This window comes from Mustela putorius, unplaced genomic scaffold (assembly GCF_011764305.1).
Source record: "Mustela putorius furo isolate JIRA1106 unplaced genomic scaffold, ASM1176430v1.1 tig00000253_pilon_pilon_pilon, whole genome shotgun sequence".
NCBI lineage: Eukaryota > Metazoa > Chordata > Mammalia > Carnivora > Mustelidae > Mustela > Mustela putorius.
In genome coordinates, this window is record NW_025421329.1 from 4,774,115 (window position 1) to 4,800,287 (window position 26,173).

General features: G+C 43.4%; 2 protein-coding genes across 3 annotated transcripts in view; both read left to right on the forward strand.

Moving 5' to 3' along the window:
* The first annotated feature begins 845 nt into the window (after positions 1-845).
* On the forward strand, positions 846-4,274 carry LOC101670818 (protein PET117 homolog, mitochondrial). 2 transcript variants are annotated; one of them, XM_004754172.3, is made up of 2 exons: positions 846-1,057; positions 4,118-4,274. In XM_004754172.3, exons 1-2 carry the CDS (start codon positions 962-964, stop codon positions 4,265-4,267), a joined length of 246 nt encoding a protein of 81 aa, XP_004754229.1. In that variant the 5' UTR covers positions 846-961; the 3' UTR covers positions 4,268-4,274. The 2 variants fall into 2 exon arrangements, with proteins under 2 accessions (XP_004754229.1, XP_044934378.1); XM_045078443.1 differs by lacking the exon at positions 846-1,057 and adding an exon at positions 2,858-3,279.
* Positions 4,275-4,574: 300 nt separating this feature from the next.
* KAT14 (lysine acetyltransferase 14) overlaps positions 4,575-26,173 on the forward strand; it is a 33,943-nt gene continuing 12,344 nt past the window's right edge. The window contains exons 1-6 of the mRNA XM_004754173.3: positions 4,575-4,833; positions 7,136-7,254; positions 11,636-11,757; positions 18,299-18,480; positions 20,142-20,558; positions 20,695-21,263. Of these exons, the coding sequence (XP_004754230.1) occupies positions 4,575-4,833; positions 7,136-7,254; positions 11,636-11,757; positions 18,299-18,480; positions 20,142-20,558; positions 20,695-21,263 (1,668 nt within the window). The remainder of the gene's footprint in view (positions 4,834-7,135; positions 7,255-11,635; positions 11,758-18,298; positions 18,481-20,141; positions 20,559-20,694; positions 21,264-26,173) is intronic.

The following is a 26,173-nucleotide window of genomic DNA, read 5'->3' on the forward strand; positions in this document are numbered from 1 at the left end:
TATGTGGCAGTAATTACACAAAATGCCCTGCTGAGGATCATAAATACTTAAACAGATAATCCACTTTTTCATCTGACACTGTTAACACCAGGATTTTTTTTTTTAAGGATTATTTATTTATTTGACAGACAGAGATCACAAGTAGATGGAGAGGCAGGCAGAGAGAGAGAGAGGGAAGCAGGCTCCCTGCTGAGCAGAGAGCCCTATGTGGGACTCGATCCCAGGACCCTGAGATCTGACCTGAGCCGAAGGCAGCGGCTTAACCCACTGCGCCACCCAGGCGCCCCAGACCAGTGCTTTTCTTATCTGGAGGCAACAAGGCGTCGCTGCTAAGTTAGCACGTTCTTTAGCCAGAAGGCTTTCTGTTTTAAGGAAACTCAGAGCCTGACCCGCCAGCACACAGCACCAAGATGTCTACATTTAATTATGAATTTTCAAGCAAGAGCTCCATCTTTAATTATGAATCTTCAAGCAAGAACTCCATCTTCTGGCGGCATCTGCCCCGCCAAAGGGGCAATGAGGCTGAGTTTGGTGAAGTTGGTATGGAGCAAATGACCCGGGTCACCATCGCTCTCAGAGGGGACAGGGGTGTGTGTGTGTGTGCGTGTGTGCGTGTGCGCGCGCGCCAGGGTCGGAAGGATTGGGAAGAGGCACTCCTGTCCCAGGTGTGTCTGTCTGTGTGTGTATGTGTGTGTGTGTGCGCGCGCGCGCGTGTGTGCCAGGGTCGGGAGGATTGGGAAGAAGCACTCCTGTCCCAGGACCTCACCCGCAGAAACGCTTTCCCCGAAGCCGAGAACGCCGCTCGACTCTCGATTGCTCGCGCCTAGCGCGGCGGGCGGCGCACCCGGCAGCCGGGGCTCTGCGCTCGAGCAGTCGAGCCTGACCCGCACCCGCAGAAAATCGTTCGGCGACGGCCCCGGCCCCTGGCGGGTAGGAGGAGGCCGCAGTGGCCGGCGCGGGGATGTCGAGGAGCTCGAAGGCGGTGCTAGGCCTCTCGGTGGTGCTGACGGCAGCCACCGTGGCCGGCGTGCATCTGAAGCAGCTGCAGGACCGGCAGGTCGGTGTCACGTGACCGCCTCTTCCGGGGCCCGCGCGGTGGCCGCGACGACGGCGACCTCTGGCCCCCGATCTGTCTCCGCGTGGTTCTCTGCTGCTCCTCGTCTTTCCCTGTTTCGTGGGCTCCTCGGCGGCGCGACCCGGCTCCCCCGCGCTCTCGCGATTGCGCCCCGGCTGCCGCCCGCCGGGTCCTGGGCGCCGCAGTCCCCGAGGCCGCGTGCACCGGGAGGCACCAGGCGACCCCGGGCGTCCCCGACGCCTCGGCGCCGCAGCCGCCTGGATCTCTCTAAGACTCGCCCCCGGCGTGGTCGGCGTTCCTGTTCCCAAATCACCACCAGCCTGCGTGACACGGACTTTTTCAGCGTCTCACCTGGGCCGCTGCAAACTTGAGTCGGGAAGGGGTTTACGTGGGGTGCACTCACCAAGTTGTTGGCTTGTCCCCAAACCCAGGCCCAAGGATGAGGCTCAATCCTGATGTGTTTCAGTGCTAGTGAGGTTTTGATCCCAGGGTTAAGGAGGCTTCCCGGCATTCACTTTCCGTGTCTTTGGCTAAGGTAATTTGGTGGATGCTTTTTATTTTATTTTATTTTATTTTATTTTTGGTCTTTTGTCTTTAACGGAGCAGTTATGGAAACCAGATTCCGGGAACTATTTTCTTTTTTACGGTACTTTTGTTTCTGGAAGTAACTGTGACTTACTGATGGGTAGATTAGCCGTCCATTCTGTGTTTCTGAGTTCCTATTTTCCTTGCTCTAGTTGGTGCATTTTTAATGACTGATCTCACCATGTTTAAGGACCTAGTGTCAGGCTCCACACTAGGCATTTTGGGAACCAAAGATAAGGAAGGATAGGCGTTCCTGAGTCTGTAACTGATGCACAGCAGTGCTGAATATTGAATGTGACAACAGGCAACTAGGTCAGCACGTGTGTTAGAGTTGAGCCTAGTTTGCTAAGGATGGAAGGAATGAACTGGGTGAACTAGTAAGCAGTCTTTCTTGCATTGGGCTGAGCTGTGTGCTTGATATACAGAGGTGAAGCAGATGAGGTCTTGGTCCTCGTTCACAGTCTGGAAATCAGAGAAAGGTGTGATGGTGTAAGAATTTGAGGGAGGGGGTATTGACATGAACCATGGCAGGGCATGAAAGAAGTTAGAGATTGGGGAAAAGTATGGCTTCTCAGGGAGGTAGCTTTTGGAACAGAGGCAGGAGAGTTTCTCTTCTAAGAAGTGAAAGGAAATGAGATCAAAAGAAATTTGAGATGAAGTAGAGGGCAGTGTGTCCTAATTAGCTTGGAGGTCACTGAGGGCAGGGATTTTCAAGGAGTATGGAGTAGGGTGGGTAAGAACTTGGTTCTGAACTAGCTACACATCTCATGTTCCTTAGAAGTTTTTACAATGTAACCTACTCCAGACCTCTTAAATCAGAATCTCTTGGAGATGAGGGATCTGGTTTAGGTATCTTTTAAAAGCTACCCAGGGAATTCTAACATGCAGGGGGGCTGGAGTATCACTGTGCTAGAGAGGGGAAGAGCAGAAAGATCTAGGTATTTGGAAGTTGGGTGAGGCAAAGATTGGCCAGAATAACATGTGTTTATTTTACATCCAGTCACCATGGACTTTCTTTCCAGCCTGGGAAGGAGCAAAATAAAGCATTGACAGGGTGGGTGTGCTGGAAGTTTCAAGGAAGCAAGAAATAACATAATGACTGTAGTTTTCTCTCATTTTTTGACTGTCTACCCCATACCAGCTACTGACACTCATCCTTACAGGAAACCAACAAAAAGAGTAATGCTACGTGAGTAATGGTGAAGAGGTGTTGGTGGTTAGGAAGGTAGTTCAAGTGGAAATCACAGGCAATCAGCAAATACTGAAACTTGTAGTTGGAGGAAGGTAACAAATGGTGGCAGGAGAGCAAGCTCCTAAGCCATACTCTGAAGTCTGAGAAAGGAAGGGTGGGGTCTCAGAGGCAGGTTTGGGAAGAATGTTTCCAGCCCATGGTGTGCGCCTTGGGAGGCAGGGAGGGCGTGTGGGTGAATATGTCATGGTTTAAGGAGCACGGGACGGGGCAACTGGAGAGGGAGGTGTCAAATGTCCTTGGAGATCTGGCCAAGGAGCAGTGTTCCAAAAAGTTGGTTTTCAATTGTGTTGTCTATTCCAAGACCCCTAAATTCCTCAACTCCACTGTAAGAGGGAATGAAACTCTAGGCCTGGAGGAGGTCCAGCAAGTAGGTACTTTGTGAGTTTTTAAAATAGACTTGATAATTTAAAACAAAAAACCCAAAAACCTCAGGCCTGGGCCCCTCACAAGAGAGGCCTCTACCTCACAAGACCCCTATTAAAAATTGTTTTGTGACCTAAACACTATAAAATGGTAATTATTAGTAATGACTGGATTTTTGCTTTAAAAAGTCTCACCTTAGGTGCTAGGTCCGTGTTCTGGAATTTTATACCTATCTTTACTGCTTATCAAAATAATTACCACTGATGGGCCTTTATTTTTTCCTCTGTATTTTTCCCATCTCTCTCAGTTCTGTAATTGGCTAGTAATTCTGTATAATTTTTACTTCCCTTTACACATAAGAAAAAATCAGGCTCTTTCTTGCATCCTGACTATTTAAATTTCAGTAACCTTTTTTTTCTTTCTTCGATGTTTATTAATGAGCGAGGATAATTGCCAACAGGAAAGTAGTTCATAGAGTTACTATAGTAAATCTCACCAAGTCTTTTAAAGCATTGAATATCAAACTTAAAGTTCAACACAGGAGCAGTTTTTTCTTTTTAAATTAATGTTATTTCCCATTAAGTCTCTATACTAAATGTTCAGGAATTTCTTAAAATATGGTAAGATGTCATTTTAGTAATAACACTGATAGAGTACACCACCAAATTAATCTGATGGTTTATTACATTTTACATTTATGGAGAAAGTTGAAATAGTAATTGCATATTTGGAGTCTCAAAGTTTTCAGTATATTTTAGTAGCACTGTTACTCAGATTGAATGGCATGAGGATGGAAACCACCTGTCCAAGGTGTTACTGAAATCTGTTTCTTACATTTTTAGAGGCTTCATGATGGAGTGATCAGAGACATTGAGAGACAAAATCGGAAAAAAGAAAACATTCGTCTTTTGGGAGAACAGATTATTTTGACTGAGCAACTTGAAGCAGAAAGAGAGAAGATGTTATTGGCAAAAGGATCTCAAAAAACATGACCCAAAATGGTTGTCAAGTATTGATGGGACAGTGTCAAGTGTGAGTGTGCGTGTGTGGATGGAAGATAGCTTAGTGAGGACTTTAGCCTTTTTTTGGTCACTGTCCTTTCCAGCTTGGCCAAAGAAAAGGACAGTGGATCATATGTTCTAAATTACTGCTTTGAAAGTCCCGTCTGAGTCAAGAAGCAGGCAGACACTCTTCTGAAGAATTTCTGTCTTTGTGGTCCTGGTAGAAGCCCCTGTAAGCTTTGTGTCCAGAGTTTAGGATTTTTAGTGAAAAGGACTTTGGAACCTGTGAGAGGAAGGGATGGATAGTAACATCCACCTGGGTAGTTTGATAAGCCGGCACGATGATGAAGCCACGAGAACATCTACCTCAGAAGGGCTGGAGGAGGGAGAGGTGGAGGGGGAGACTCTCTTGATCGTGGAATCGGAGGACCAGGCATCAGTGGACTTATCTCATGATCAGAGTGGGGATTCCCTCAACAGTGATGAAGGAGATGTGTCGTGGATGGAGGAGCAGCTGTCCTACTTCTGTGACAAGTGCCAAAAATGGATACCAGCCAGTAAGGAGCTTCTCAATTCCTTTCATTTGTCCTTTCCTGTGTAGAGGTTTGTTTTTCTAATCTGTGAACAAAACATGAAATGTAAAATGGACCTAAATAAAAAGATAATTATTATATTTATTATTAGTTTAGTTGGTTAATGACAGATTTCAATAAAGCATAGACACATTTGTATTAATAAAAATTACTGTCAACCTTTCACATTGTTAAATTAATGTTCTTGATGGCAATCCAATAAAAATCAGAAAATTGGAAATTCTGCGTTATTTAAAGAATTAGCCACATTGTTCTAACAAGATCATGTCACAGATTTGGGGCCAAATAATGGGCCCAGTAAGTATAGAATTAAAGTTCAAGTTACTCTGGTAATATTTAACTCCCATGGAAAACTGCTGTTGAATGTTGAAGTAAGTGAGAATTAGCAGATTAAAAGTATTTTATGCTCTTTTTCTGGGACCATTCTTGTTTTCCACTTGCTGGCCTCCTAGATCTGCTGGCAAGAGATACACACACACATGCTCTCCTGATACCTCACGCTTTTAACTTAATCTTTGCATCTGCCAGCTTCCTGGCTTTCAAGGAGCATGCTTTGCCAGCCATCATGAGTCTTACCAAAACAGGATTTTCGCATTAGGCAGAGACTAGTAAAGACATATGTACCAGAGGAATTCTTTGTGTTTATAACTAAGAGAAATTTCTATGTGTGTGTATGTGTATGTATATGTGTATATATATATGTGAAAGGAATCATTTTCTGGTATGTGGAAATGTGTTTAAGATGGACTTACTATTCAGAATAATTGTTACTATTAATAAGTTAACATTTTCATTTCATTTCATAGGAAAAAATCTAGAACTTTCTATGCATTAGCTAATGTTGCTTTTGAGCAGTGTCTGCTTATTGAGTCACACACCTGCCTGAAAATCTCAATGGCATTCCCCTTGTCCTCAGGATGTTTTTTTTTTTTTTTAAGATTTTATTTATTTATTTGTCAGAGAGTGAGAGCGAGCACATGCAGACAGAGTGGCAGACAGAGACAGAGAGAGAAGCAGCTCCCTGCGGAGCAAGGAGCCTGATTTGGGGCTTCATCCCAGGACACTGGGATCATGACCTGAGCCGAAGACAGCCACTTAACCAACTGAGCCACCCAGGTGTCCCCAGAATCTATTTTAAACAGTCTTTCACGATAGACCCTGCTAGCTTCAACTTCTCTTGTCAGTGTCCTGTCCCCACACAACCAGAAATTTGCAGTTAGGGTGAGCTTTTAATTCTCCACAAACAATTCTTTCTTATCCTAAGGTCTTGGCACATTTTAATTTCCTCTCGAATGTGTGTCTCTTTAGCCCCCAGGCACCCCTCTTCCCCTGGCCAATTCTAGTCCTTCTTCAAGCCCCCTGGAGACCCCACTCTTCTAGGCCTCCCATCTTCCTATTAGAGGTTGGGCCTCCCTTTTCTGTGCCCTCACATTGCCCTATGGTACACAGCACATTCCATTCCAGTGGTTGTCCTGTCTCCCAGAGCATCAGCATCACCTGAGGAACATTGAAAAAGGCAGAGACCCACACCCATTTTCAGAAATCGACTCATTCTGTGTGAGATAGGCCCAGGCATATTTTTAAGAACCCAAAACCACTCCCTGAGTGGTTCTGATGCGCCATGAGGATGGAGGACCACTGTGCTGTTGTGATGACATTTCCTCATCTGTGGCCCTCAAAATTCATCAAATGCTAAGAGCAGACTGTCTTGGGTACTGTATTCCAGTTCTTACGCCAGTACCTGGCATGCAGTGGGAACTCAGATGTTTCTTGGAAGAATATGTAAAGAGGGGTGCCTGGGTGGTTTAGTGTTAAGCATCTGTCTTTGGCTCAGGTCATGATCCCAGAGTCCTGGGATCCAGCCCTGCATTGGGCTCTCTGCTCCCCGGGAAGCCTGCTGCTCCCTCTCCCACTTGCCCTGCTTGTGTTCCCTCTCACTGTGTCTCTGTCAAATAATAAAATCTTAAAAAAAAAAAAAAAAAAGCAAAGTGACCCGTAGGAGTCAGGAATATCAACAGTTGGAAAATCCAGTGACAGCAATAAAAACTTGCTTTTCCAGTATCTTGTAAAAGTTAGGGAACCACAGATCTTAACAGGCATATATTATGTTAGAAAACAAAAATCTTTTCTACCTTCCCTATTCCCATCCTGCTATCATGGGTTGGCTGAAAAAGGAAAAACATGGAAAGCATGGAAAATCTGGTTGATAAACTGATAAACATTGCTGTAGATAAACCTGTGATGTGCCTTTTTGTTTTTCTCCTAGGTCAGCTGAGGGAACAGCTCAGTTACCTTAAGGGTGATAATTTTTTTAGGTTCACGTGTTCTGACTGCTCAGAAGATGGCAAGGAGCAGTATGAAAGGCTGAAGCTTACGTGGCAGCAAGTGAGTAAAAGCTGTCCTCCTTGAATTCAGGAGGATGATCCCCCAAAGAATTTGTTGGAATGAATATTCAGAGAATGAGGATCTTACTTCGAGACATGGAGTTTTGAGCTATTTTGAGGGTCACTTTTTATTTCACAATGAAAATCATATTCCAAATATATGGAGAAAGGAGTTCTTTGTAAAAGTACTCAACGCTAACTTAGTGAATTAAGTTTGAGATTCTTGAAAACCTCTGATACACGCAGAATTTCATTTATATGTACTACCAAACTCTAATTTTAATGGAATTGAAAGTGAGGTTCACATTTTTCTGGTAGCCATGTTTAGAACAATAAAACCATTTAAAAAAAATGTAAAGATGGCCATATTTACATTTTTAAGAATGTGAAGATTCTGCCACAAATCGTTGGGAGATATAATGTGGCTCATTACATAAACCAACATAAATGCAGTTTTTCTATATTTGAACACAGACATACTTGAATATTTTTTATTCAGTGAATACCTAGGACCACCTTTTAACCATCTTTAGTACCAGCACTGTAATCCAAGCCAACAGTAGCCTGAATAGTAGCTTTTTCCTGATCTCCAGCGTGCATTAATTTTTTTGGTTTTGTTATTAATATGTCTAGAACAGGGTGCCAGTGTTAACAGTAAGGTCTAAAAATGAATGGAGTATACTTACTGAGTGGCTCAGACAAACCCGGTGCTGTTGCAGGCCTGGAGACTGTGGTGCTGAATGAGACAGCTGGGTAGCTAGCATTCTAGGTATTCACTTTAGACAGTAAGCAGACAAATAAATGAGTTAATTACCCATAGCATTTTTTTTGTTAGGAAGGAAATACACAGGGTAATGAGAAAGAGTGTAGAGGAAATGGTCTTAGCCACTAGGTATTCCTTATAAACTGCAGCTGCTTTAGCAGCTTCGACAGTTATTTTAATCGTCAGTGCTTCCCTAGGAGATGTGCTAATGAAATCTGTCAGTGGTGAACTTACGGAGCCTTTTTTGACTTGGCTGAAAATATGCAAGTGGAAAACGAAGGGAAGTTTGTACTGAGGCCATAGCCTCATAAATATTATAATTATGTTTTTCTCAGCATGTGCATGGGATGTTATGTCTAGACAAGGTCAGATTAATATTAGTAGATTACTCTGATGCATATACCCATGGCAGATTTGCATTTGATCTGCAAGTAGCTTCTCAAAAAGCCGTAAAGAGCAAGAATAGTAAATATGTATAGTTTATTTGCAAGAATACGAGTGTTTTATGGAGGTTATTTTTTTACTTATTTATTTGACAGAGAGAGATCACAAGTAGGCAGAGAGGCAGGCAGAGAGAGAGGGGGAAGTGGATTCCCTGCTCAGCAGAGAACCTGATGTGGGGCTCCATCCCAGGACCCTGAGATTATGACATGAGCCCAAGGCAGAGGCTTAACCCATTGAGCTACACAGGTGCCCCTGTCGAGGTTCTTTTGAAAAGAACAACCGGCTTTTGGGTATATTGCTTAGAAGATAGAATATTGGTTCAGTTTGCACATTTAATTATACTAACATCACTTGAAAATCATGTTTGCACTGCCAGAAGACAGACTGATAGGAGATAATACCCTGGTATGATGAAGTGGTAGGTCAGACACTTGGTAGATCTGGTCTTGGTAAACTACTGACCAGTATTTCCAGTCGTACATAAAAAACCCAGACTCTTAAGAAAGAGCTGAAAGGGAATCAGATGGTTTTGGATAGATTCTATTGATCGATATCACCAACCAGTATATTGGAATGTAGCTTTACTATCTTTTTACATCTTAACTTTGTTGATTCATCCAAGTAATAAGTAGAAATGCTTGTTTAATCGCAAAATGCCATTAGTGAAGGAGTCTGGTCTCCTGACCTTTTTTCCAAGCCCTTTCTTGTGTCCTCTCCTCGGTGATTTGTGAACCACAGTTGGAAATGCAGGAGAAGCTCAATCATGTGTTTGGGAAGGGTAGGGGACTTGTTACATTCTCATCCTGGACATTTACTCTTCTGTGGCAGGTAGAGAATGTACCATGACCTATTCTCCTTATTTTTCTGGGTGTTTCCCAGCACATGCTGGCGAAGTGCCTGCTGTGGCTCTGCCAGCCTGGATCTCTGCCCTGGGGACACACTGTCACTGATGGGCTTGGGCTGGTAGTGGGAGAGCCGAACACTGACCTGGGATTCCTTTACTTAGGATTTCAGATTCCAGGAGAGGAGGAAAACCATCTCCTTCATATATTGAGTTTGAAGTTTGTGCGATAAATACTAAGTGGTTATAGAAAAAGTTATTTTCCAGTAAATATATGAATTTTAACTTTCTAAAGTCATGAAATATTTCACACGTATGCCCCCCCCCCCAAATACCAGAAATAGAGTAGCAGACAATGTCTCTACAGCTGAGATTAACAGTGAATCAATGTGTCTGAGCGCTTTGGGAGTAGGCAGAAGCAGCTCATTTCAGTCTCTCATTAAAGTATTTCTTGAACAATAAGTTCTTAAAATTGTGGTAAAATATATATAACATGAAAGTTTACCATTTTATCTGTTTTTTTAGCATATCATTCAGCGGCCTTAGGTACATTCACATTGTTTTGCAACCATCACCACTGTCCATCTCCAGAACATTTTTATCTTGCCATGCTGAAATTCCATATCCATTAAATAGTAAATCCCAGTGGACAGTAACTGTTTTAAAGATGTTTGTTGGCTGATGGGGACCTGTTTCAAAAATGTGTGGAAGAACGTGAAAACTCTGTAGATGAGGTTAATTGTTTGGTGGGCTGTCTGTAAGTTGCAGGAGTCTAAGGAGGGGGGAGCTCAATTAATGGGAAACGTAAGCATTATTAGAAGTGTTCAGCATTACCAGGCCCTTGAAGTCAGATTATCCTCTGGACCATTGGGGGTCTCAAGCTGTGTGCACAGGTGGTAGGGAGCCTGAATTGTAGTTCAGTAGCCCCCTTACACTTTCAGGGTGCGCTTTCTGGAAAGAAGAATCAAATTAGTGTCTTTTCATGGATTCTCTGTCCCCTTTTCAGTTTCAGTGGCCCCAAATCAATCATTGTTTCTATTAGGTTGAAAACCTAGTTTTGTTTTATTTATTTATTTATAAGATTTCATTTATTTATTTGACAGAGATCATAAGCAGGCAGAGAGGCAGGTAGAGAGAGAGGCGGAAGCAGGCTCCCTGCTGAGCAGAGAGCCCGTGTGGGATGCAAGCCCGGGACCCTGAGATCATGACCTGAGCTGAAGGCAGAGGCTTAACCCTCTGAGCCACCCAGGTGCCCCGAAAACATAGTTTTGAATAGCTGGTATCATTTTATCGATTTATATGAAATTACATAATTCAAAATTGCGTGTAAATGTAAGAAGAAATGCCTAAAGGCATGGTGATTGAATGTCTCAGAAGTGATTGTTTCTTGATGGTAGATTTAATTCAGAGTGCTTTTTACTCCCTCTTTGCTCTTCTATTATTGAAATCTTTTACAGTGAACATGTGTTACTTATATTTCTGGAAAACACTTCCCAATTTGGGACCATGAATTCATTACCTGTAAACAAGCAAGGCTGGACCAGATGAGGAGTTTTCACATGGAGCTCTGGGGGTGTCTTGGAGCCTCAGAGCGGGCTGAGCAGCCAGACCTCTTGGCTCGGGCCTCTCTGTCTAATGCTAATGTCATCCGAAGAAAGATTTCTATGTATGAAAATGGCTAAACACTGAGTAGATGGTGACTAACATTATTTTCAGCTTTGAAATTCTGAGAGTCTTCTGTTTCTGCTCTGTAAAGAGCTTAGAAAAATATATAGGCAGGGGTAACTTTCAAAATATTTAATAAAGGTCAGCCCCAGCAGTGAGAAAATGGGGGCTGTAGTAGGTACCTGGAGGGCTCACGGCCAGAGGTTATCACCTATCTAGTGCCTCATTGTGTAAGATGGAGAGATGCAGGGATGGGGTGGGGCGGGGAGTAGTAACCACAGCCAGATTGCTTAGTTGCTTAGCATTTCGTGTAGGATGGAGAGATGCAGGGAACAGGGTTGCGGAGGGGAGTAGCAACGACAGGTTGCTTAGTTGCTTAGGATGGCTGTTTCTTATCCTGACCAGTTCAGCCACACCTCAGCCCTGCATATGCAGTGTGTCAGGAACAACTGCACATACTGTAGTGGGTTAGTGCTGGAAGCACTAGTGTTGGAAGCAAAACAGGAAATAAAATTCTCTACTGAGACTATTCCAAGGTATTATCCTTTCTTTTGCACCCTCTGTTCCCCACCCATTCCTACACAGGTATAAAACAATGACCATTTCCCTTGGAAGATTAGCATCCCTAATGATGCTTTTCTCCCAGCCCTTGTTGGATTTGTGTTCCAGGTTGTCATGCTGGCAATGTACAACTTGTCTCTAGAAGGAAGTGGACGGCAAGGTTATTTCCGATGGAAAGAAGATATCTGCGCCTTTATTGAGAAACATTGGACCTTTTTACTAGGGAATAGGTAATATGATTTTTAAAAAACTTACACTTGAATGAAGAAGAAAAGTGCAAGGTACACAAGGTTTGAGACAGCCTAACGAAGCCCTTTAGGAATTCGTACTTGTGGCAGTTACAAAGAATGTTTTAATTCCAGAAGATGTTGTTACTTTTTTAAGTTAAAAAATTTTTTTACCAAAAACCAAAGTGGAAGCATATACTATTAGAAGTATAGGTTTCTAGGAGTGCCTGGGTGGCTCAGTCAGTGAAGCGTCTGTCTTTGGCTCAGGTCATGATCCCAGGGTTTTAGGACTGAGCCCCATGGCAGGCTCCTTGCACAGTGGGGAGTCTGCTTCTCCTTCTGTCTCTGCCTCTTCCTTCCACTTGTGCTCTCTCTGTCTCTCTCTCTCTCTCTCATGAATAATATCTTTAAAAACAGGTATAGGTTTCCAGACTTTTCTCCTCCTACTTTAGAGGAAACTTTTAGTTTCTACTGAGCATGAAGAGATTTGAAGAGATTCTTAGAAAGTTAAAACATAGAACATTGGGTTGCATGAGGCTGTTTCATAGTTGGATGAGTAACTCTAATGTGGGGATATAGGGTCATCATGTCCTTTTGAAATCAGTATCTTACGGAAGGTCAGAGGAAGAAAATGACAGTGATGGACTGTACCTCTTTAAATTGCTCTTCATGAATGGACTCCTAGCAGTGCCGTATTTGTTTTTATTAACTAGCAGATAGAACCTGTTGATAACGTTTTGGTGTTGCAGCGCTTAGCAAAGTCTAGGCGCATTAATACACATAAGGCTTGCTCATTCATTCTTCTCTGTGATAGTGCACTGACTTTCCGGCTGAGCACGCCTCCTTGGTGGCTGCTTCAGTAATCCAGTGCACAGATACTGAGATCAACAAGATTTTTATTGCTATTAGGGATTAATGAGTTTGCAGCTGCACTGGCAAATCGTGTGAGATGCTGATTGTTAGTTGCCCTCTGACATCCCGTGTGAGGTTCATAAATCTTGCCTAATTGGGTCAGAGTAGATGTGCCACAGGCTCTGATCACAATCAGAACAGGGAGTCTGTACCTGCCTTCACTCTGAAGGCACTGTGGCCTCTGTTTCGTCCGGCGCAGAGAGGTCACAGCTCTGCCAGCATCACTGGGAGCTCAGGGCGGACAGGCGAGAGGAGTGGCGGCTTTCTGAATGCTCGCTGTGCAGAGAAAATAGAAGAGATTCAGTTCGGTTTTACAAAAGGAGTTATTTTTGTTCTTGAGTTATTTAGTGCTTCTAAGAAAAGAATTGACAGTATAACTGGTTCTTTTCTTTAAGAAAGGAAATCTGTTGTCTTAGTTTAATGATTTAGCACTATTTATGGAACTTAATACACCCCATTTATAAGGCGCAAGAAAGGGAGAAAACTGATAAAATTAGATCTTGGAATGTTTTCCTTATCTAAGTGCCATTCTGCTTGGTAGATTGTCTTCTTGAAGAAATTGGATTTAAATTGCCTGTTTTTAAGGATTTTACCACATTTTAACATAAGTTCTTCAGTTGTTTCATTTGTTCATTTGCAGAGCATGTTCTGAGAGGAATCAGCCAAGGCTTTCTTCCTTTTTAATACTTTACTGAAAGGCATTAATTACTCTCCAGTTTCTGTGCAGTTTAGCCATTAAACTAGTGGGTTTTGGCTGTGTTAGTGTATCACTTGAATTACCATTTACTTATTTAAATTCAGACACTTTTTTTTTTTTAATAAAGACATTCATTCTAAAAAGAAACTTCAAACCACCATCGTAAGTAGAAGACCCATATCATTTGCCAAACATAGAATGACACTATAAAAATAGGTGTGCTAAAAATAAAACAGTGCTATTAAATTGTAGCTGGATCCCAAGGCCTGTAAAGGCAATCGAGACCCTCTGTCTTGATTAAAAAGGGTACCAGCGGTTGTTAGGGAGAATTTAAAGCAACAACCCTTCTCCTTGATCTCATCAGAAGGATTGAAGGAACATTAAAAATTACTCTGTGGGGCGCCTGGATGGCTCACTTGGTGAAGCTTCTGATTCTTGTGTTTGGCTCAAGTTGTGATCTCAGGGTCGTGAGACTGAGCCGTGCCTGCCCCAGCCTGGGAGTGGATTCTATCTCTGCCGGTCCCCTGCCTGCTTGGGCCTGCGAGCTCACGTGTGCACACTTCCTCTCTCAAAAAAATCCCTCTGTGATTCCTTGTCACTCAGTTTCCTGCCTCAGTGCTGTCCTTTGCTCTGGGGACTCTGCTGTCAGCATCAGTTATTGGAAAAGCCACCTGAAACCCCTTGCCAGAGTCAGTCAACGCATATATACTCACACATCTCTGTGAACCTAGGCAGAATCACTATGCCCCAGGGAAGCCGCCTGCAGAGGACATGCACAGTTAGAGCTTTTTCATAGCTACTGAAGATTTTCATTCTGCTATCCATAGAACATTCTTTAAATTCTTTTTTTTTTTTTTAAGATTTTATTTATTTATTTAACAGACAGAGATCACAGGTAGGCAGAGAGGCAGGCAGAAGGTGTGTGTGGGGGGGGGAGCAGGATCCCTGCCAAGCAGAGAGCCCGACACGGGGCTCCACACCAGGACCCTGGGATCATGACCTGAGCCAAAGGTAGAGGCTTGACTCACTGAGCCACCCAAGCGCCCCAACATTCTTTAAATTCTTAATGATAAGTATTTCTCACTTACCATACAGTATAGTATACTGTGTAATGAAGTACAAGATTTGAATACATTTTCTTTCAGATGTTTGCTTTTATGAATACATTTTCTTTCGGATGTTTGCTTTTATATGCCTTTAATGTTTTACTGAAGTTGAAATATGTAAAGGTTTATTCAAAAGACTTTATGTACATGTTGTGGAAACAAGTTTAAATGTGTACAAAAGCTTTAATTAATTACTGCAGTTTAATTGCATTTGTATGTGTGATCATTTAATCTGCTTTTATAATCCCAGCCTTGAATTTTTCTAGGAGATGTAACTTTTGTTTTTAGATTTATTTATTTGACAGAGAGAGAGAGACAGCGAGAGAGAGAACGCAAGTAGGGTAGGTGGGAGAGGAAGAAGCAGACTCCCCACTGAGCAGGGAACCTGATGCGGAGCTTGATCCCAGGACCCTGGGATCATGACCTGAGCCAAAGGCAGATGCTTAATGACTGAGCTACCCAGGCATCCGTCCCCAACTTTTTTTTTCTTATTCCAGTGTAGTTCAACATAACAGTGTTTTATTAATTTCAGGTGTTCAGTATATAGGAGATCTTTGATTAGTGAAGAATACTTTGAATACTTTCCTCTATTACCATATTTAGTTGGTTTTTACAATGCACACATTCTTATATTCACATCTCTGATAGCTGGATACAAGCTGGATACAATCTTACAAGGGATAGTGTGTCATAACTGATAGCTAGATTTCTTGTTTTGTTGTGCATAAAGTGGTATATCTTAAAGTCAATGAATCTTACATTTGATGAAATATGATAAAACACATTCATATTATTTAAAAATTTTTAAATGATATGGCAAGGATTCCAGGAAGATAGCAGGGTAGGAAGCACCAGAAGTCTTTCCCTGAAACAGTTGAAATGGCAGAATCTGTCTGATGTAATTATTTTTGGATCTTCGATCTATACTGAAGTCTTGAAACTTCCAGGGGGAGGCTTGGAAGGTAAATTACATGGATTGTGGTGGATTTCGGCTCTTAGCACAGTTACTTTTCCCCATTCCACACCGTTCAGCCCTGTGGCGGCAAGCAATGCACTTGTTCCCAAAGCAGCTCATACACAGCTTGTGGGAGTCAGGGTAGACAAAAAGGACCTTGTCCTCCAAATACCAGGAATCTGCTTGGATCACTGATTGCTGCTTCTGATCACAGAAATGAATATGAAGAGGTGGGTTGCACCTCCCCTGAATGGTTGTCAGCCCTTTTCCCTCTGGCTGCAGTGACTTCAAGGGGACTTAAAACGCTGGCACTTTCCTCCCCACCTTCATTTTTCTCTTTGCCCCCCTTTCGGAGCCAGACATGGAAGAGTAAGACAGTCAAAAGTAACCACATACACAGAGGAAATCAGAAAGTCATTGGGCATGTCCAGGGGAATGACCCAAGAAGAACTTAAAATTTATACCTCAGGCGGATCTTTGATACAGAAATACCTTACAACAATCAGGAAAACAAAAACGCTTAAACTGCAGGGAAGGAAAATGGTCTGATTTCCAGAGTTACTATATTTTTAAATTCAAATATCTAATTTTCAACAAAAATGTATAAAGAATACAAAGAAACAGGAAAGTATGGCCCATTCAAAGGATAAAAAACAAACCAACAGAAACTGTCCCTGAAAATGACTTATCAGTGGATCTACCAGAAAAAAACTTTTTTTTAAAAAAGATTTTATTGATATATTTGACAGAGCACAAGCAGGGGGAGGGGCAGGTAGAGAGAGAGGGAGAAGCAGGCTGCCCGCTGAACAAGGAGCCTGATGCGGGGCTCGATCCCAGGACCCCCGGAGTCATGACCCGAGCCAAAGGCAGACGCTCAGCCAGCTGAGCCACCCAGGCATCCTCAGACAAAGACCTAAACAACTGTGGTGAAGATGCCCCAAGAAGTGATGTGGAGAAAGTCAAGCAAATGATGTCTAAACAAAACAGAAATATCAACAGAGAGATTAAAAACCTGAAAAGAGGGGCACCTGGGTGGCTCAGTGGGTTGGGCCTCGGCCTTCAGCTCAGGTCATGATCTCAGTGTTCTGGGATCAAGCCCCACATCAGGCTTTCTGCTCAGCAGGGAGCCTGCTTCTCCCCCCCCCCCACCCCCCGCCCGCTTCTCTCTGCCTGCCTCTCTGCCTACTTGTGATCTCTCTCTCTGTCAAATAAATAAAAACTTTAAAAAAAAACTAAAAAAAAAAAACTGAAAAGAAACCAAGAAGAAATTCTGGAGCTGAAAAGTTCAGTAGCTGAAATGTAAAATTCCCTTCAGGGATTCAGAAGCAGGTTTGAGCAAGCAGAAATAAGAGTAAGCAAATCTTGAGGGTAGGAGAGTAGGAGTTACTGGGTCAGAGCAACAGAAAGAATAAAGCTGGAAGGAAAGTAAGCTGTGCCTCAGGGACTTGGGGAAAGAGGCACCATCAGCTAGACTAGCATGCCTACTGTGTGAGACAGCCCCCCCCCCAACGCCCACACTATCCTTTGGGCAACAGTGGGGCTTGGAAAGATTGGGAAAAGGTATGAATGTAGGAGAGGTGCTCTGGGAACAAAACACTGGGGCGGAAGGTAAGGTATCATTGTCCCCATCTCAGAGTGCTCGTGCCTATTAAAGCATATGTTTGTAGTTTTTCTTTCTTTTCTAGCACATCTTTGTCCCTAAGAATCCTTTTTTTCTTTTTGCCTCCTAAGAATATTTTCCACCTGTTAAGGCTGGTCTTCTAATGAGAGACCGTGTTTCAGGATTTCAGGTAATTGTGATTTCAAGGTGGAAATACAACAGTTGCCTTTAAAAACATTTTCAACAGGAATCTGAATAGTTGACGTTTTACGTATCATTTCAAGTTTTTGTTGCATATTTTCTTTTTTTTTCCCCAAAACTGGTTATTTCCCCCAGTGTTCAACTGTATTTGTGGAACATAATGTATAGTTTTATTCCACTCTATTATGTATAGGCAAACGAGCTGCCTGAGCGTTGCATCTGACTCCTGGGGTAAAGTGAACTGTTCACTAGGGCTAATGATTCTCTTGCTTGCTTGCTTTTTTTTTTCTTTTTTTTTTTTTTTTAAAGATTTTTATTTATATTTGACAGAGAGATCACAAGCACGCTCCCAACTGAGCAGAGAGCCCGATGTGGGTCTTGACCCCAGGACCCTGAGATCACGACCTGAGCCAAAGGCAGAGACTTAACCCACTGAACCACCCAGGCTCCCCTCTCTTGCTTGCTTTCTTGAAAGCTGTATTTAATTCACATATAAAGACAACTTTCATTTCAATTAGCCTGTGGAACTCCATAATCATGATAATTGGGATAAGTGTTTTATTTTGAGCTTTGTTTGAATTATTTCATTTAATCCCCACAGCAACCTTCTGAGCTAACTTCTGTTACTCTGATTTTAAAGAAGGAGAAACTGAGGCAGCCAGAAGGTGGTAGAACCAGGACTTGAAGCCAGGCAGGCTTCAGAGCCTCTCCTTTTTTTTATTTTTTTTAAATATATATTTATTTTGAGAGAGGGAGAGTACACATGAGTGGGGAGAGAGGCAAAGAAAGAGGGAGAGAGAGAATCTCAAGTATATTCCCTGGTGAGCACAGAGCACATGTGGGGCACAGTCTCATGACCCTAAGATCATGACCTGAGCTGAAACCAGAGGCAACTGACTGAGCCACCCAGGTGCCCCCAGAGCTTCTCGCTTGACTGTTAGGCTCTTTTCGTTCAAAGATTGGAGGTTCCCTAGGGTATCACAGGCTTTGAGTCCTAGAGTATACAGAGTGTATTTTCTACATAATGAGAGCACTGAAAAGCCAGTAATTTTTAAATCCTTGGACTTTTCCAGGAAAAAGACTTCGACTTGGTGGAGCACAGTAGCGGGTTGCCTCAGCGTGGGAAGCCCGATGTTCTTCCGTTCCGGTGCTCAAGAGTTCGGAGAACCAGGATGGTGGAAGCTTGTTCACAACAAGCCCCCAACAATGAAGCCTGAAGGAGAGAAGCTGTCTGCCTCGACCCTAAAAGTGAAAGGTACTCCTGAGAGAGCAGTCAGTGCAGGATGTTGCCCCGGCTGAAGCCAAGTGTGAGCTTACGAGACATCCTGCTTGTACCAGGCAGAGCCCGTCGGCCTCTCTGGAGTGACTCTCGCAATTTCATTATGACACATTTTGTGTCTGCTAGAAATAAATACCATATTAAAAATATTTTATCATTTAAGCTAGTGACCAGTTGTATTTGTGCTTCCAAGGTGAGCACTCAAGTTATGAGTTCTGTAAATTTCCTTTGGTATCCAAAAAGTTCTCTAGTTCCAATCTCATTTTGTTTTAGACCTTTTTAATATAGAAATTTTTAAACATCTACCAAGGTGAGTAGAGTAATGTAATGAACCCCTGTGTACCTTTAACCTCGCTTGAGCAGTTAATTGCTAGCAGTCTCATTTTATTTAGAGCCCTTGGTACTTCCCCCCAACCCTCCACCCATCCCACCCCTTGGATTATTTACAAGGAAATCCCAGGTATCATTTAATTCTAAACATGTCAGTATGTTGGGCGCCTGGGTGGCTCAGTTGATTAAGTGTCTGCCTTGGCTCAGGTCAGGATCCAGGGTCCTGGGATGGAGTCCCGAAGCAGACTCCCTGCTCATTGGGGACGCTGCTTCTCCCTCTGCCCCTGCTTCTAATCGTGATCTCTCTCTCTCTCTCTCATAAATAAAATCTTTTTAAAAAATCTCAGTATGTTATCTTTAGGAGATAAGGACTCTTTTGTAGTCTAACTATGAGATCATTCTCCCACTTAAAAAAAAAAAAATGAACCCCTTACAGCCAACATTGATCTGGTTTTTGTATATCTAAAAAGTTTTAGTGAGTTTTAAATTTTTAAAAATATAATTGAGAAAAAAAATAGTATTGAAAAGTAGAAAGCGTGGTAGTGTCCCTCTCCCCGACACCTACACCTTTTTCACTCCCCAGAGTAACTACTGCTATCTCTTGTGAATACTTTTAGAAGTTATTTCTGCATATTTAAGCATTTTTATTGAAAAATAAACTCTTCCTGTAATACCCATTCTCTGTTCCTTCTTCCCCTTACGAGGATACCTTGGACATTTTTCCATAGCAGTACATGTAGATCTACCTTCTTTTCCTTTTCTTTTCTTTTTTTTTCATTGTATCCCATTGAGCAGCCTTAATATGGTGATGTATAAGAGGCCATTCCCCTGTTGATGGATGTTCTGGTTACTTCTACCTCTTTGTTGTTGTTATTTTAAACAATGCTACAGTTGTACAGATTTGTCTGTAAATTATTTGTGATAGATTCCTGGAAACAGGTTGCTATATCGAAGAGCATTATTTATTCAGAATTTTAACTGGTGTTGTCAAATTACCCTCCAAAAAGTTGTAATAAAATATATGCCTTACTAGAAGGGCATGAAAATACCCATTCCCCACATTCTTGCAGAGCATTACCAAACTTAATGTTTATCAGTTTCAATAAGGAAAAGATAACTTTTAATTAATTAAATTTGCATTATAATCCCTTTTTTCTTAAGAAAGCTCTAAGTCTTAGTTTAGGTCATTCATTGAACATTTCTCTATTTTGAACATGGTAGTTAAGTTCACAATAACAAATTAGTAAAACAAATTAAAGTTGAGATATTTGTTCTGGAAAATTTAGGTATTTATTCTTTCCCGGCAGCCTCAAAACCAACTTTAGATCCCATCATTACTGTTGAGGGCCTTCGAAAACGGGCAAGTCGGAATCCCGTGGAATCTGCCATGGAATTAAAAGAGAAAAGGTCCCGTACTCAGGAAGCAAAGGACATTAGGAGAGCCCAGAAGGAAGCGGCCAGCTTTCTTGACAGGAGTACTTCTTCAACTCCGGTGAAGTTCATAAGCCGTGGCCGCAGGCCAGATGTGATTCTAGAAAAAGGAGAAGTGATTGACTTCTCATCCTTGAGCTCCTCTGACCGCACCCCTTTGACCAGTCCATCTCCTTCTCCATCTCTGGATTTCTCTGCCCCTGGGACCCCTGCCTCTCACTCGGCCACACCCAGCTTGCTTTCAGAAGCAGATCTGATTCCAGATGTGATGCCACCACAAGCCTTGTTTCATGGTAAGACTTGCCTTTCTTGCATCTTTGGTTTTATGTGTGGGCCCTGATATAATGCATGCGTGTTCACCTGGTGGGCCGTGTGCCCTGCACTTCTTCTTTCCTCAGTCTTGATCACACTGTCTTGCACTCTGCACAGATGATGATGAGATGGAAGGCGATGGGGTCATAGACCCAGGGATGGAGTACGTTCCACCTCCCGCTGGGGCAGCAGCATCCGGGGCTGTAGTCGGGGGCAGAAAGAAGGTCCGAGCGCCAGAACAGATAAAGCAGGAGGTAGAGAGTGAGGAGGAGAAGCCCGACAGGATGGACATTGACAGTGAAGACACAGATTCCAACACGTCTTTGCAAACCAGGACTCGAGAGAAGAGGAAACCTCAATTGGAGAAGGACAGGAAACCTAAAGGGCCCAAGTACACCCCTGTGAGCATCTATGAGGAGAAGCTGCTCCTGAAGCGGCTAGAAGCTTGTCCCAGTGCTGTAGCCATGACACCGGAAGCTCGCAGACTGAAGCGGAAGCTGATCGTCAGGCAAGCGAGAAGAGATCGAGGATTACCACTTTTTGACTTGGATCAAGTTGTTAATGCTGCTCTTCTGTTAGTTGACGGCATTTATGGAGCCAAAGAAGGAGGAGTTTCGAGGCTTCCAGCTGGACAAGCCACATACAGAACAACCTGTCCAGACTTTCGAATCCTTGACCGATACCAGGTGAGCCTCTCGGGGCGGCCATGGAGGTGGGGCAGGCAGCACCACGAGTGGGCACAGCTGTGCTGGGACTTAAACTCCCAAGTGATCTGGGAGGAGACAGGAAACAGCAAGGGAGAAAGATACAAAAATGGCTGGGCTTTATGTTTTGAAACTATTCATTATGAATACCCATTAATACATCTAGGTTGGTTTGTTTCCTTTGGGGCATTCAAGACAGCCTTGACATTTTGTCTCTCCTAGTCCCTGGCGGGGACCGAGTTTGCACATGGTTTGTGTCATTGCCCTGAGTGACACTTTTGTGGAGGACATAGAATGTGCCAGACCATGTGCTGAGCAGGCTCCGAGGACACGTAAACATCTCTGTAGGTAGGAGATACATGCAGGCATAGATCAATGCGTATCAGTGCTGCTCAAGAACGTCCAGAGGAGTCCAGGTGTGTGTGCATTCCTGGGAATGAGAACTTCAAGAATACACCCTTCCACAGCACGAATGAGAGGTCTTATTTTCCTGAATCTTTGCTAGCTCTTGCTCCTAAGCAGCCTTTAACTACTTTTGCTAATCTGATGGCTGTGAAGTGAAATCTTATTTTTTATTTACATGTCTTCGTTTACAGGTGAGTTTAAACATTTTTCACGTTTCCTAGTTGTTTCTCTGTCGGTGATTGCCTGTTTGGATAATTTGCACATTTTTCTGTCTTCTTTGGAAACTAGTGGGCTGATGGTGCCAGTGTTCTGATCTTATTCTGTGATGTACCATGTGTGGGGCCTTTTCTCCCATTGTGTTGGCCATGTGGTGTGTGGGCCTTTGCAGTTTGAAACTCTCCTGGAATTCTGGAACATCTTCTTCATTTCCTGTCTTCTATTTTCTCTCTTCTGTCTCTTTAGAACACACCTATTATTTGGATCTTGGACCTTTTAGACCAGGGGTTGGCAGGCTTTCTGTTAAGGGGCAGACAGTAGATGGTTCTGGCTTCGCAGACCACACAGTCTGAGTTGCAGCTACTCTACTGTGCTGTTTCTGAGACCAAGATAAAATGCTTGGGTGTGGCTGTGTCCCAGTGACAACGTTATTTACTGCAACAGGCCAGATTTGGCCTGTGGGGTATAGTTTGCCAACAACCCCTACCCTAGATGGATCTCTTGCCTTTCTTTTTTCCTATTTTCTTTCTTTCCTGGGAGGTAGTAACTTGCCTGCCTGTACCTAAGGGTGAATAGGGAGCACCCGGAGCCTGCTTCCCTGAGGCTTCCCATTTTCAGTCCCACTGTTGACCATACCGCCAGCTCCCATGTCTGCCCAAGCCTTTCCAGACAGTCTAGCCTTCTACCCATGGAGGGAAAAATCGTTTCTGGATGTGGGCAGTGGGGGTATAATTGGAGGCTTTAGCCTTTTAAGTAAAGAGACCCTCAGTCCATAGTCCTCTTGTCACTCTCAATGTTAACAGGACCCATCAACTTCCCTGAGGCTCTGCATGTAAATCGTGCCTCTCCTGGTCTGTCTGCATTGCTGCCTTAGGCTCTGCTCTCTGTTCTTAGCCATTTGCCACTTATCAGATGATTTTGTTGTAGTCATCTACTCATCATGTCTTTGTTCTTGTGGGTTTGTCTTTTTAATCTCTATACTTAATTTTTTAAGTTGTGAAATATATCCTATAACTAAAGAATATATAAAACACATCAGTATAGTTTATAGACTACTAAAATAAGTGCTTTTGCATGTATCCCTTGGGTTAAGAAACAGAACATTACAAGCACATTGGAGGTTCTGTGTACTGCCTACTCTCCCCACCCCCCACCACCAAGGGCTCTACTCTTGAGTTTTTTTTTTATGTCACCTTTAGTTTTTAAAAAAAGGCTAAGTAGGAGGCACCCATCTAGCTTTGTAAGGACTTTGCCATTCTTAGAGGGAGGCTTCCAGGAAGGGTAAGCTGAGCAGTCTCTCTGGGTCAGTGCTGTAAAGGCAATTGTGCTCCCCTACCCCCCACCCCCCCCTTCCTCCCCCACAAGGATATATTGACATTTTTGCTCCTGGTACTGGTGAGTGTGACCTTGTTTGGAAATAGGGCATTTGCAGATGTTATTAGTTAAGACGAGGTCGAGGTCGCACTGGAGCAGGGTGGGCACTTAATCCAATATGACTGGTGTCCTTATGAGAAGGAGGGAAGAGACACAGAGACAGATTCAGGGAGACCTGCAGTTTAGCCCTGTGCTCTCATGGAGCATGTTCTTAGTGGCTTCAGGAGGAGAGCTGCCTGCGAAATAAAATTGGAGACTTTACATGATCAGAAGGCCCATGTGATGGTCAGGGCAGAGCAATGTTCCTATAAGCTAAGGGACACTGAGGATTGCTGGCATTACCAGGAGGTAAGAGAAAGCATGGAGTGGATTCTTCCTTGGAATAGTCAGAGAGCACATGGCCCTGGTGACCCCATGCTTTCTGACTTCTGTTCTCTAGAACTGTGGAAGAGTAAGTTTGTTATTTAAGCCACCAGGTTTGTGGGCCATAGCTATGGCAGCCCCAGGAAATTCACATGGTCATGTTCTGGCTCCAGCACTTGTGACCCCTTTCTTAAGAAGTCAGTGTTCAGGGTCATTAGGCAGTCCTAGACGTCTGGGCAGGGGCACGGAGGCCCTGTTTCCTGCCTCCAGACTGATGTGCTTCCCTCCAGCTTGTAGGAGGTCAGAGTCTTCTGATCCAGGGAGTGGGCAGGGAAGGAGTGGAGGAGTCTGAGAGTATGTGGTGAAACCCAGCTGAGCACTGATGAGATTCTGGTCTACAGCTCACTGAGTTTAGTAGATGGTCCAGTGTACCCTATGATCCTGTAATCGCACTGCTGGGTATTTATCCAAAAAATACAAATACATAAGCTCAGAGGGATACATGCACCCCTTTGTTTATTGCAACATTACTTACAATAGCCAAGCTATAGAACCAACCCAGGTGTCCACTGATAGATGAGTGGGTAAAGAACATGGGTTTTATATATATATATATATATATATATACACACACACACACATATAAGTTTATAAATACGCGCGCGCGCGTGCACACACACACAGGAATATTACTCAGCTGTTAAAAAAAAAAAAGAATGACATCTTGCCATTTGCAACGATGTGGATGGAGCTAGAGAGCACAATGCTAAGCACAATGAGTCAGAGAAAGACAAATAGCGTACGGTTTCACTCATTCGTGGAATTAAGATCAAATGAAGGGGAAAAAAGATTAATCTAGAAACAGACTCTTAATTATAGAGAACAACTGCTGGTTGCTCCGGGGGAAGGGGGAAGTAGGGATTGGGGATTAAGGGGGGCACTTACGATGAAAAAAATAAAAAGACAAAACTAAATAAAAGATGATGCACTGTAGTGGTGACTTAAGACGATGGCCTCAGTGTGCCTGCCCTCGAGTGACCCTTGTCACTCATTAGTGGTCCCGGGACCTCCCTTCCTGGAGACGCACTGGCCCTTCCTCAGCGCTGAGCCTTCAGTGTCCTGTGCCTCAGCTTCACCTTTCTGTAGGTTTACCCCCGTGCTGTCATGGAGCGCGTCCTTAGTGGCTTTAGGAGGAGAGCTGCCTGCGAAATTAAATTGGAGACGTTACATGATCAGAAGGCCTTGAACTTAAGCCAGAGTCCCCAGCCAGCGCTGGGACACCGAGAGACACCTGAGCAGTCCTGGTGGCAGTGCTCTCCCTTTCTGAGGGAGAACGAGGCTCAACCTGGATCTCTGTGTCCAGACCCATTACAGAGGAGGATCCTTTGATGTGGACCCCCCCCACCGTCTCTTCCTTGGGGTCTTTCCCCCTGGGCCAGTCAGTCTTCCAGTCTTAGAACCCTGGTTACCACCTAGGGAAAGGGGGACCCTAGCCTTCAACCTGTGGGACCCCTCCTCCGTGCCATGGAAGCAGACCATCCAGAGTGCTGGTCACACCTTCTCTAGGGATGGGACGTCCAGACGTCCACGGGGAGGCAGGCACCTGGCAGCAGGGGCTAAGGGCTTGGGGCTCAGACTGCCCACAGCTTTTGCCTGCCTCTTTTTCTACTGCCTCGTTTCTTCCCCAACTCCAGAGGAGTCTGGTGCTGCCCCCGGGTTTTAAGAGGATGCTGCAGTACAGATTGGCCTGCTTCTCACCTTCCCCAAAGCCAGCTTGGAATTTTGGCTTAGAAGCAGTTAGTATTTGTCCATCTGCTTCCCAGATGTTTCTTCCCCTGATCTTCCTATTTTTGTATCCTTCTCTTTTTTTCTAAAGTCTTATTCTATAGTTTTAGTGGGTTTGGGGAAGGGATAAAATTGTGTGATTAATCCCCCATCCTAACCTGGAATTTCAGTATCATTTTAATGCAGTTACACAGGGGAGCAGCTATCAGTGCATTGGCTCAATCCATACTCTTTCTTGTTAAATACAGCCATAGCTATAAATGTCCCTGTAATACTATGCTAGCTATGACTTAGGACTTTTGGAATGACGTATTTATCAGTACTTAGCAGTTTGTATTTTTTCTCGTTATTTCCTCTGTAACCCGAGTTATTTAGTGCTTTTTGTTGTTTTTTATTTTTAGATATGTAGGCATTTTTAAGGTCTCTTGTAGTAGTTGATTTAATTTCCAATCAGATTATGTTGTGGTCAGAGAAAATAGTGTATATGATGATGATTCTTAGTTATAAAGAAAGTTACTTTTTGTAAGTTCTAACTTATGACATATGTTTATTTTTCTGTTAATTTTTTAATATTATCATGTAGTCTTTCTTCCAAACAGAATATTTTTGCATGCTCTTACCTTTTTTCTTTTGTATTATTTAGGTAACAGTAAACCTTACTAAATTGTTTACGCTTATTTCCCATCGTTTCTCCCTAGATTAATTTTTTGTTAGTCTACTTTTTAACAGTTCTAAAAAACTTGGTCTTT